At 48.0% G+C, this 11,968-nt stretch overlaps 2 protein-coding genes across 6 annotated transcripts in view; both read right to left on the bottom strand.

The window, feature by feature from the left end:
* Positions 1 to 4,702: 4,702 nt before the first annotated feature.
* Positions 4,703 to 8,703, bottom strand: SUPT4H1 (SPT4 homolog, DSIF elongation factor subunit). 3 transcript variants are annotated; one of them, XM_045525664.1, is made up of 5 exons: positions 8,539 to 8,703; positions 7,892 to 7,998; positions 5,985 to 6,040; positions 5,668 to 5,721; positions 4,703 to 5,067 (listed from the first exon to the last, which is right to left on the bottom strand). In XM_045525664.1, exons 1-5 carry the CDS (start codon positions 8,605 to 8,607, stop codon positions 5,000 to 5,002), a joined length of 354 nt encoding a protein of 117 aa, XP_045381620.1. In that variant the 5' UTR covers positions 8,608 to 8,703; the 3' UTR covers positions 4,703 to 4,999. The 3 variants fall into 3 exon arrangements, with proteins under 3 accessions (XP_045381620.1, XP_045381621.1, XP_045381622.1); XM_045525665.1 differs by having other exon boundaries at positions 5,707 to 5,721; positions 8,539 to 8,686; XM_045525666.1 differs by lacking the exon at positions 5,668 to 5,721 and having other exon boundaries at positions 8,539 to 8,686.
* A 1,380-nt stretch (positions 8,704 to 10,083) lies between these two features.
* RNF43 (ring finger protein 43) overlaps positions 10,084 to 11,968 on the bottom strand; it is a 59,812-nt gene continuing 57,927 nt past the window's right edge. For all 3 annotated transcript variants that reach the window (XM_045525660.1, XM_045525662.1, XM_045525663.1), the window contains one exon: positions 10,084 to 11,557. In XM_045525660.1, the coding sequence (XP_045381616.1) occupies positions 11,514 to 11,557 (44 nt within the window). In that variant the 3' untranslated portion in view covers positions 10,084 to 11,513. The remainder of the gene's footprint in view (positions 11,558 to 11,968) is intronic.

Here is an 11,968-nt window from a genome sequence, read left to right as displayed (position 1 = left end):
AGGCAAAAGGCAGAGCCAGGCAGTATAGGCACCCCCTCTTGAGATCAAGCTGCCCACTGTCTCTGAGGCTCAGTCCTCTTGCCCATAAAGTGAGGGGCCATCGTTCCCAGTTCTGATGTTCTATGAGGCTTCCCCAGGGCCTCAACACTGTGGACCTTACACACCCACTGGTGAAGGCCTCTAACCCACCAAAGCCCAGGTAGGCAGCCATGTGCCCTCCTCAAGCTAAGCCTTCCTGGCTCACCCTATAGCAATTTTTACCAAGCAGGGCTGTCTGTGCAGGCTCAAACAAGACTGGAAGGGGGACAGCTGACACGCTGATATGAATCCAAGAGGTAGAAAAATAATCAGTCCTGAATGATTTCACCAATGATAAAAAAAAAAAAAATGGAGGCTGGGTGCAGTGGCTCACCCCTGTAACCCTAGCACTCTGGGAGGCGGAGGCGGGTGGATTGTTTGAGGTCAGGAGTTCAAGACCAGCCTGAGCGGGAGCAAGACCCCGTCTCTACTAAAAATATAAGGAAATTAGCTGGACAACTAAAAATATATAGAAAAAATTAGCCGGGCATGGTGGTGCACGCCCGTAGTCCCAGCTACTCCGTCCCAGCTGAGGCAGGAGGATCACTTGAGCCCAGGAGTTTGAGGTTGCTGTGAGCGAGGCTGATGCCATCGCACTCTTGCCCGGGCAACAGAGTGAGACTCTGTCTCAAAAAAAAAGGAGGTTTATAACAATGAATTTGAGCCAAGTATAGGTTAAATCACATTCAGAATCTTGCATCCAAACAGCAAGGAAATATATAATACACTTAAAAAATGTATATATAGTGGCAGATGCCTATAGTCCCAGCTTCTCAGGAGGCTCAGGTGGGAGGATCTTTTGAGCCCAGGAGTTAAAGTCCAGCCTGGGCAACACAGTGAGACCCTAACTAAAAACAAACAAATAAATTTATCTCACAAAAAATGAGAACAGAAAGATTAAAAAGACTTGGTGCTTTTAAAATTTTAGCACCAATGCTTTTGTGCTAACAAGGAAAATGTTTCAGTTTTGATATATTTATCTATGATTGATGTATTAGGACACCTATTACCCAACAATGCTAGAGGGATGAAATTCTTGCCACACTCATCTAGAACTTACCTGGAGGTAGACAACTTTGGATAATGATAATCCCTTACATACACTTAATTGTTTATAGCTCACAAATTGCTTTTACCTAAGTTAATATATTTGACTCTCACAACTACCCTAAGACAAAGACCACCAACTGCATCTTTAAGCAAATTATTTATTTGAAGTATAACAGCAAAGTGAAAAAAAAACACAAGTACATAAAAATTTTCAGAAAGTAAACGGACCCACATAACCAGCATCGAGATCAAGAAACAGAATATAACCATCATCTTACGTGCATCTCATGCCTTCTTTCACCCCCACCTGTCACAGGGAACCACTCTCCTGCCAACCTGACACCTAATTTTGTCAGTTGCATTTCATAGAGAAGAAACTTTTTAGAGAAGGTGACTTATAAAAGTCACGGCTAGCGGCTAGGGCGTGGGGAGGCAGCGACTCTGCTCTCAGTGGGACACATGTGTTTTTAGCACACAGGAGTCTGTGTTCCAGTGGGCTGTGATGGTGCCCTCATCAAGCTGCAGATGGAAGGAGGTGTGGGGCACAGGGCAGCAGGTGCCTGAGAGCTGCTGGACTGGAACAGAAGATACAGCCGGGGAACTGGAGAAGGGCTGGACTGGTTTCCCAACGCTCTGCACAGGGATCCTTGAGTAAATCCCACGATCTCCTCCCTGGGCCATTGCCCTCACTGCCTCCATCTCTTTGGCTAATTTTAGGCTTGAGGACTGGAGTCGGGGGAGGGGGATAGGATGCTTGGTGGAGCTCAAGGTGTAGGGAAAATGTGTTGTAACTTCACTCAACAGAAAGCTAATGCCTTACACAGGACACGGGTTCTGTGGAACACCCAGGAGGGGAGCAAAGCTTGCTGTTTGGGGATAACTATGTCAACAGCAGCAGCACTTAACTGGGTGTGGGCATTTTATTTCTTGAGCTAAGGCTCCACTACTTGGTCATGGCCAAGTCAACTCTAACTCTCTGAGACTGTCTCCTCATCACTAAATAAGGATGTTAACATGTCCCAGGGGTTCTGTGAGGATCAAATGAGACAAGGAAAGCCCTTTGTCAACTGTAAAATGGTATTTACGTGAAAGGCTTTACTGCTACTAAATAAACATGAACCAGATTTTGAGACAAAGTTATTATTAGTCTGTTGTTAAACATTACCTACCTGCTTCTTTTATACATACAAAGATCAGATTGGGGGTGGCTGAGGATTGAGCAGCAGGTTGTAACCAGGCTGGGAGTAACAAGGTGGTGGCCACACCAAGAGCAAGGCCTCAGTCCCCAAACCTGGCGAGCCCAGCCTGCATTTAGGCCCTCACCAGCCTACCATCATTCTTGGGGAAACCGCTCCCCTTCAAGACCAGGCGTCCTGATCCTTGCTCTATCAGCTACCAGTCCCTTCTTGGGCTGGAGGCTGCATTCATCAATGTACTGCCACTTAGCCCTTCACTTTTTGGGAAACAGCCCCACAGCATGTGTTGGGTAAGGAGAGGACAATGAGGAATAGACAAGCAAGGCGAGGACAGCCTGGCTACTACTATTCCTAGTCTGTCTGACTTGAGTCTGTCTTTGTTGAACAAGGGAGTAGCCTTGCCCTTCTGAAGGAGAAAAGCCAAACTACTGAGCAAGAGACCAAGCAAGGAGAGAACTTAAGACACTGGGCAGACCCAGAACCTTAGCAGCCAGAATGGGGGTGAAACTTTGACCAGACACAATGGGCAGGACAAAGCCCTGAAGGCCGTGGAAAGCAGGGCAGCAGTACTAGCACCTGGGACCCCTCTTCCGCACAGCACTTCTCACTCCAGGGGGGGCCCTGAACCAAATCCTCATCTTAGCTTCTTTGGGCTCCCAGGGGAGGATGGGACTCTGGCACCTTCCTGCCTGCCTGCCTGTCTGGACATATATGTGGCACCACATGCAGGTTCCAGGGCAGAGAAGGCAAAAGAGCTAATGCAGAAGCAGCTCCCAGGCAGAACCCACTTGGTAGTGTGTGGAATCCACGCACAGCAACAGGCCACCCCGCCCCCACAACCATCATCTTTCGCTTCCTGCGACACTGACAGTTAGAGCACAGCTCAGCGTGGGGCTCAGGCAGACTGAGTGTGGTTATTTGTGCACACCTCATCTTGCCTCCCCTCCCCACAAATGTTTCCATTCTCACAAAGCAGCCACGTCCGGGTCAGACACCCAGGACAGCAGCTGGGGCTTTCCAAGGGACTTTTTCAGAAAGCCAGTGAAAGTTGGGTGTTGGCTGCACAGCCTGGGCACTCTTGCTGAAACCTACTTCTTCCTGGCAGGATGCAAGCTCTAGCCTGGCAGGGGTGCTTTAAGATTGAAATTGAACAGAAATCACCACCCAGGGAGCTCTTTCAGTTTGCAGAGATAGGGAAATTCTTGTAAAACTCAGTTTGGAATTGGGGTTATCAGACCATTCCCTCAGAGCTTTGAAAGCACCCGAGAAAAAGGTTCTGGTTTGCAGACCTGTGAGTGGATACGAGCAGCCTGGCCAGTCCCAGGTTCCTTTCCGCGGGCCTAAAAGAGGACAAGGAAGAGGGGACAGACACTGGAGTCAAGTCGGCATCTCTCTTCCTGCCCACACACTCCAGGCCACAGGTAACAACAGAAATTGACTCAACAGCAACACCAGGTGGCTGAGAGACACAAAGCCCTAGTACAGGCACCTCTGCTAATGAGTCAGAGCTCACCCTGCAGTTGTGGTTCTGGGCATTTGCCTCCACTATTTTGGCTGATTTTACAATTATCATATATGTTGAAAAATTGCTAATAAAAGGAGAGCATATGAATTTTACTTTTTGTGAGACTTATGTTATAAAATGCTCATATTGCTTCATTTCTATAATCACAACAATCCTGAGGTAAACAGGCAGAGTATAATCATTCCCATTTTATAGGTGAACAAGAAACTTAGGGAAATCAAAATGGGCACACTAACAGGATTTCTGTAGAAATTTAAGTAAATGAGAATTTATGGTGAACTGTTTTATTCTAAAACAAATAGCTCACCTTGGCCAATAATGTGACATTACCTAAGGCTCCCTACTAGGCCAGAGCAAAGGAAGGGCCACCTCCTATGAAGGCCCAAAGAGAGGCAGAACAAGGCCATGCAGCCACCTAAGCCCTGAGGGTCTCCAGTTAGAAGAATGTAAAATGTAAGTGGCCCAAGGTATAGGAAGAACAGTAAAAAGAAAACAGATAAAGAAGGAAAAAAAGAAATAGTAAACACGGTTAAGAGGCAAAGGGCAGTAAGAAGCCTTAGGATTTCTTCAAGAGACACAGCTGTGGCAAGTCTAGAGGGCAGGAGGATATAACCACTAGACACTGGGGTTTCCAGGCTGATGGGGTTACCTAGCCTGAGGACAGCAAACCTTCCAATGACCCAAGAAAGCACATTAGAAAGGCTGAAACCTGCAGGCTCAGAGACAGGCAGCAGGGAGCAGAAGGGCCTCTGCTGCTCTGAGGAGGTGCCTACAGGGCAAGTAAGCTCTTGCTGTGCCCAGCTAAGAGAAAGGGAAGGAGGGAAGGAGGCAAGGCATATGTCATGGCCTTAAGAATTTTCTACAGGTTCATATTTATTGGCATTTGACCCAGCGTTCTACCCATGAGCAAGGGTGTAGCCCTGGGCTGTGGACAGGAAAACCAGCATCCCACTCTCCCCTCAATTCAGTCTCTGTTAATCCACCAACCCAAATCCCTCCCACCTTCACCAGTAGTCCAAAGATAAAAATGGCTCAGGGACATGATGTGCTGCTCTCTTAACAGTCTGCTAAGTCTCAGAGCTGGAGGGTGGGGAGTATCTGAAGTTCTGCCCATTTGGTTCAGCAAAGATGCCGGCAGCCCTGCATCTTGCTAGGTCTTTATAGCTGTGTCTCTGGATTTGTAGGCCACTCCTCGACTTTTCAGCTCCCGCACGATTCCTGTGGTAGGAAAAGAAACAGCTCCCTGAGGGAGGATTCAGAAGGATAAGACAGGTCCCTCAGCTGCCACCTTGAAGAGGGCTATAAGCAAACCGGAGTTCCTAGACTGCTCATCAATAGTCCTGCTTGATTCGCTTGTTACCACTGAGGATCCAGGCAAGTGTTTACCAAACAACGACGTGGTAAGAATGAGAAGAAAAACAGGGACATATGTAGTCATCAAAAGCAAAGGTTCCAGGCCCGGTGCTGTGGTGTGCCTATAGTCCCAGCTATTCAGGAGGTGAGAGGATCAGTTGAGCCCAGGAGTTCGAGTCCAGCTTGGGAAACATAGCAGACCCTGTCTCTAAAATAATAAAAAATAAAACAAAAACAAAAAGAGCAAAGATTCTGGAGCCAGAATGCCTGGGTTCTAATCTTGGCTCCTCACTTACTAGCTGGGTGACCTCAGGCAAATTTTTTAACCTCTCTGTACCTCGGTTCCCTCATCCGTAAAATGCAGAACCTCACAGAGTTGTGAGGACTGATGTTAATTCAGATAAAGGACTTCCACAGAGATTGGTACAGTAAATGAATGTTGGCTGTTATTATGATTATTATTACCTTGGGGCAGGCGACCAGTGACTGACACCGCATACACACCTGGCTTAAAGTTACCTGAGAGAGAAGAAAGGAGATTGCAGTGGGAGTGAGTTAAGACTAATAACCACATGGAGGCTTAAGCTAAAAATGGAAGAAGTGCTGCAACTCCAGAAGTGCCATCACTTCTTTAGGCCACAGTGTTAAATGACAAGGCACAGGACACCATCTTTACCACAGTGAGGCCACTCACCCTACTGATTTAAGACTCCCCCACTGGATCTGAGGGACAGTATCAACACTACAGCCAAGCCAAGATAAGGAGAAAGAGAGATACTTACTGACTCGCTGCCACTTGGAAACCCAGCTGTCCTCTGGACTCATCATGGCAATGATTCTAGGGAGGGAAAAGAAATGGAGAGTCAGCCTGAGCATCTCCTGCTGGAGAGGAGGGAGACCAAGGGAGATGCTCAGCCAGCACAATGGTTCTGAGAAGAAACCTAGGAAAAAGCCAAGTATTGAGTCCCCACTGGAAAGCAGGGAAAACTGAGTTCTAATGCTAGGAAGGGGCTGACTCAAAGCTACTACTGACAAAAGTCCTTCATCCCTTACTGCCAGTCACCATTCCCCCAAAATTATTTCACTAGGCTCAAAAACATCCTTAGCTACAGACTCCCTAGGAAATGGGACAGCTTTAACACTAGAAGGCCAATACTACTGATTACAACTAACACAACGACTAGGGGGATGGGGCCTAGTGCAAAGGGGAGGGTGTATCAGAACAATGGCTCCTCCAACCAGAAGTCACTTAGACTTGGCTGAGCTGTGCAGCCCAAAGCCACAGCTCTTAAGAGCTGTGCAGCCCAAAGTACATATGGGGACCCCTCTCAGAATTTCATCAGTAAGATGAGACTCAAAGGTTGAGATATACATGAAGAACACCTAGTACAGAGATGGCACTTGGTAGACACTAAATAAGCATTAGCTTTCCTTATTATCCTAATAGTCCTTCCCAGGTAGCTCTGATTCCAGAGGACCAGTAACAGAAGGATACTCAAGGGTTAAGCATCAGGGTTATTTTTGTCACTTACACATTCAATCAAATGCTTATTGATTGCCTATCATGTCAAGTCTATTCTGAGCACTGATATGTATGGATTGCCTCTTTGCTACCCATCCCCTCTTCTCTTGGCAAAAACCGTGGATTCTTATTTGAAGAGACTCCCATCCCACCCGAACCCTACATTCTCAGCTGTGTACTTTCAGTGACACTGACTCTACCTCCAGAGGTGACAAGTAGGATAACAACAGCCCCCTGGCCCTGCAGACTGATGTGGAATAGGCAAGTTTGCAGGCCAATCTTCTGGCCACAAGTATATTCTTCTTTGTCTGTCTTTCTAGCCTTAGAGTCCCTTGTTACCCAAGAGAATTTCCACCATCCTCCAAGCATACCCTATTTTTTCCCACCCCTTGCCTTGCTCCAATCACTCTCTTTATTTGGAACGTTCTTTCTACCTATCTCTCACCTCAACTTCCTTAAAAATCCCATACTTCTTTCTTAAGAAAAAAGTGCTATCTTCTCCACTTCTGGTTGAGGTCATCCAGCCCTCCTCTAATCTTTGGCTTCTTATTTGCCAACTCATTAAGATCAAATATGCACTAGCATATACAAATAATTCCTACAACTTAACAAAAAACCCAAACAACCAGATTCAAAAATGGGCACGGAATTTACTGTACCTTCCCTTCCCTTCATTTTCAAAAAAGATCTTCATGCATTTAACGAACATTTATTAAGCATCTACTACCTTCTAGGCACTGTGCCAGGTAGTGATGTATACAATAAACAGTCTCTGCCATCAGTGAGCTGACAGTCTAGTGAAACAGTGTTCAATTGAAATACAATAAAAGCACACATCATTTTAAATTTTCTAGCAGCCATGTTTAAAAGAGTAAACGCAAAAAGATGAAATTAATTTCACTATTTCATATCAAAATTAAGATATTTTACATTGTTTCTCATGCTAAGTCTTTGAAATCTGGTGTACATTGGACACTTAAAGTATATTCTAATTTGGACTAGCCACATTCGAGTGCTCAACAGCTACTGTACTAGATGCATAGGACTAGCATGTCTGAAAATAACTGTTGAGACCAACTAGGATTATGATCTTAAAAGCCTGCCCCACATTTACTTCTTGGGGTGGGATGATGCAGAAGTGAATGATGGACTCTAAAAGCGGCTTACCCATCAAAGGAAGAGCTGGTGCAGTCGTATACCATCTCTCGGTTACCCTTCATCTGTAAGTATGCATCACAATTGTCACAACCGTCATATTCAAACTGGTCTATGGTCTGAAGGGGGAAAAATATGAAAAGGAGAAGTAAGCATGAACAAGGCCAAAAGAAAAGCATCTTTCTCGATACTTTGACCTGGTCAACCTCTTGGTTCCCTATGTTGGCTTTGTCTATCAGGTCCCCCACCTGTTACTCCTACAGCTCCATTCCTAAGTTCCACCCTCATACTCCCTCCTCTCGTTCCCAATTCCGTTTTATCTATTCCTTTCTCTAGTCTCCTCAGGGTCAGGCACCCTCTCGACTGCGGATCTCCACCCTCCTGACTCCCCAGTGTCCTTCGGCTCCAACATCTGTTAAGGGGCCAGACGTGCTAAGAGCTGACGATTCAAAGGCATGTTAGACCGCCCGTGCCCTCAGCGGCAAGGCCTGTCGCGTTCCTACGACATAAACAACGGCCTCCTTCGGTTTCCCGGTCCCCCCACCACCTCCTGGAGTCCTGGACCTTACTTTTCCCTTCACTGTGCCCCAGCCCCGTTCCACCCTCTTTCCCCCATCTTAGGCCCCCAGCGCCCCTACAACCAGGTCCCCGACGGACACCTTGACCAGCGAACACAATAAACAAGCCCGCAGATGCCGCAGGTCCTTCGGCACCGTCTCCAGGGCCATCTTCTCCAACTGCAAGGACAACAGCGAGGAACACCGCCACGGCTTCCTCCCCCGCCGGAAGTAAACAGCTCATTACCCACAATGCCCGCCACTGCGGGCGCCTCAGATTTCCTCTTCCGGTGTGGTAGGGCACGCACCTCCCCACCTCCGGGGAGATGGTCTCTCCCACCGGGGAGGCGGGGCGGCCGGCAGCCACCTGGGCCGGCGGTGGGGCTCGGCGGGCGGCCGTCGGGGGGCGGGGCGGGGCGGCTGGCGCATGCGCAGGGGCGTGCGGGGCCGGGCCGGAGTCGGAGCGCCGCGGCGCGGGCCGTTTGATCTAGGCTGCCGCTGTCCGCTTGCCAGATAGCCGGGATTCTTTTTTTGCCTTCCCGTTTTACAAGCACTGGGGCAGTGCCTGGACTGTCTCCGCAGAGACATAAAACAAATCCGGGGACACCCCTCCTTCGTAACTGCGAGAGCACTATAGGGTTTCCATTTGCCGTCCACAGGAATGCTGGCCTGTGGGCCGACAGCGGAAAAAATGCATATTTAATTATTTTTTAAAACTCTTTAGGTATGTGTGCTCGTTCCAGTTGATAATTTATACTTTGTGCAGCTCTGAGCATTTAGACAGTTCCTTTACTAAACATCTGTAGGAGATTAGGTGTCCTTTTTTTTTTTTTTCTTTTTCATTTTACCCTGTAGGAAGCTGAGTGCTTTGCTCTGTGGGTCACAACTGGGTGCCAGACAACCACTACCCCTACCAGACCTTTCCCGGAGAAGCAGGAGGGGAAATTGTGTGGTGCGAGGAGGAAAGCAAAGGCCCCTCGGCCCCGGGAATTCGTCATACCAAGAAAGCACCAGCTCTCTCCGCCCCCACTCACAATAGCCAGGTGTGTAGGCAGAACCTAGTCATTTGTGTTTATCTGAATGGGAGCTCTGGGATATAAATAGTTTCAGGCTCTGCTGTTCTATCTTTGCATCGCAACCTCCTAATTGAAACAGTTTCTTCAAGGCAGGCCTACTTCTTGTTGTCGGTCCCATGCTGTGTTTAGCTGGGCTCTGTGACCGGGGTTCGGATGTTTTCCACTTTGGAACATGTTTTCTATTTTCTGCTATCTCATGTAAACCCTGCAACAACTGTAGAGTAGGCCCATTTTATGGGTGCAAAAAGTGAGGCACAGGGTATTTTGCTGAAGGTCACAAAGTTAAGGCACTGAAGCATCGTAAATTGAAGTGTGAAGTGAATGGTACAATAATATGACCGAACCATGATGAAAATCCAGTCTTACTTTCTCCTTCCCCGATCTCACTAAGCCATGTTTTCAGGAGCTTACAAACTAGTTCTTGTTGCCAAGCCCACTATTGTACCCTGTCCTTTCGTACATCAGAGCCTAGCCTCTGGTGTCAGAAATAATTTATTTCTCTTGATGTAGAAGGAAATGAAGTTGTTACCCTGAGTGACAATCATGACAGAACAAAACCACGAGACCAGACTGCATTTATGGATAAATATATTAGCAAATAAATACATTTTTCAACATAGTGCCTGATTCAAGCGTCTTTCTGTCTGCTTCAGATATAAATACCCATGTGGGTGCTCAGGTGCTATTCTCCCCACCGCCGGAGGGAAGAAGATTCCCAAATGGGGTGCTGTGTCCACTTTGCCCCCACATTCACATTCCAAATGGGATAATGCCTGAGGGGCCAGCAATGGTCAGGCTGCCCTGGGGTGAATGTCACCCTTTGAAGGCCCCTCAGCCCTTGCCCACTTGGTATATAAGCTGCTTGGCCCAGACTTCCTGCTCCAACTACACTGTCGCATGCACACACCCTCCTGTGGGTCCCAGGCCTGTTTGGCTTACACTGGGGAGCTGGGCTTCTGGACCCTCCAGACCCAAGGGTCACACTTTGTTTTTCCTTTGTTTTCCATCTCTGCTCTGAGACAAAACTTCTCCTAGAGAAGAACTCTTTGTTGTCCTCACTCAGCTGTAATTCTGCCTTTTCTACCTTCATTCCATCCTCCCTCTTCCCTGATGAAGTCCAGCAGAAATTCTCTCCTTTGGGACTTTGATACAGGAGACCTTCAAGGAGGAGTTTCTTCTTACTCACTATCCCCACTCCCAACCCCCAGAGAAACTGGGGCTGCTGGAGTCACCAGGGAGTTTGAAGATCAGCGGCTGGACCCCCCCCTCAGGGATAGAACTCCACACCTTGGCTTCCCAGAGGCTCCGCTCTGACTTAATATAGTGGCTCTGACAATTTCAGAACCATTTAAGGACAAGAAGGGGGAAACATCCTCCATTATGCATCAGGGCAGGTACTGCCTGAAAAAGCTTCAGAGATCCCTTTATTTAGGGGTCAGGGCTCACCTACGCTCCTGGTCCTTTTGGCAAAGAAGGAAAATGATAGAGCTGGGGCTGCCCCTGATGTAGCAGCTTTACTGTGGAGGGGGCAAAGCCGGTGTGCAGAGCTCAGCTGAAGAAGGAGGTGATAAGGGATCATGCATTCCGCTGAACCCATTGGCTGGTATGAACATGAGGCCTGGGGCAAGGGAGACCTAGTAGGGCTGGGAGAAGGAGCAGCACCTCTTAATACCTAGTTCCCTATACCAAGCTTTCTGCCCTCAAAAAACTCAGCCTTCAAGGGATCCAGCCCACACGTGCACACAGGCAGTAGCTGCTTGCCTGGCTGGACACAGACTTGTTGCACTGCAGATGTGTTCTGCAGACAAGGTCTAGAGCTGGGAGCAGGAAACAGCACCTCCCGCCCCCCACCGTCACCACTCCTCTTCCAGTGCTTCCAGAAAGTGTGGCAAAAAGACAGGTGTTTGCCAAGGTCCTTTCTTCTCCCAGGAGCAGGACTCTACCAGGTAGGGCCCAAAGGCATCTGGAGCACACTCTTGGTTGGAGCTAGGCCTGAGCATCTCACACAGCCTGTTCACACAGCTCCTCGAGCTCCTCCTCTGAGCCTGTATTTAGAGAGAGGAGAGGAAAGAGATCACTGAGGGTCAGGCCAAGCTCCTGCTTCTCCCACCTGCGGAAGAGTGTGGGTGGGATGGGACCACAGACAGGGAGGAGCAGGGAATGTATCTGGAAAGGGGATTAGATTGAAAGCTGAGAAGGCCCCCAGTTGGACACAAGGGAGAGAAAAACAAACCTAGCGAAAGAGAAACATATAGAGCAACCAGTGTGTTACTAATACTTACTATTCATTCATTCACCCAATAAATATTTATTAAGCATTCATTGTGAATTTGGCCTGCTACCATGTGTCAAATAGAAGAACAAAAAGAACAAGCCCGGACCTGATAAGCTCATAGGAGAGAAGGTGTGCATGCAAATGGCTGTGATGCCAGCAGGACAGGACAGAGGTCATGAGA

This window comes from Lemur catta, chromosome 15, assembly GCF_020740605.2.
Source record: "Lemur catta isolate mLemCat1 chromosome 15, mLemCat1.pri, whole genome shotgun sequence".
Taxonomy (NCBI): Eukaryota; Metazoa; Chordata; class Mammalia; order Primates; family Lemuridae; genus Lemur; species Lemur catta.
Note: the sequence above shows the minus strand (reverse complement) of the source record. Positions and strands in the feature narration are given on the sequence as shown.

What these genes read in the sequence shown, in the direction of transcription:
- SUPT4H1 (XM_045525664.1), bottom strand. Translation starts at nt 8,607, where the DNA reads ATGGCCCTGGAGACGGTGCCGAAGGACCTGCGGCATCTGCGGGCTTGT. An exon ending in TTCCAAGTGGCAGCGAGTCA is followed by an intron (nt 5,722 to 5,984) that starts GTAAGTATCTCT and finishes CTTCTCTCTCAG; the next exon opens with GTAACTTTAAGCCAGGTGTG. An exon ending in CACTGGTCGCCTGCCCCAAG is followed by an intron (nt 5,068 to 5,667) that starts GTAATAATAATC and finishes TTCCTACCACAG; the next exon opens with GAATCGTGCGGGAGCTGAAA.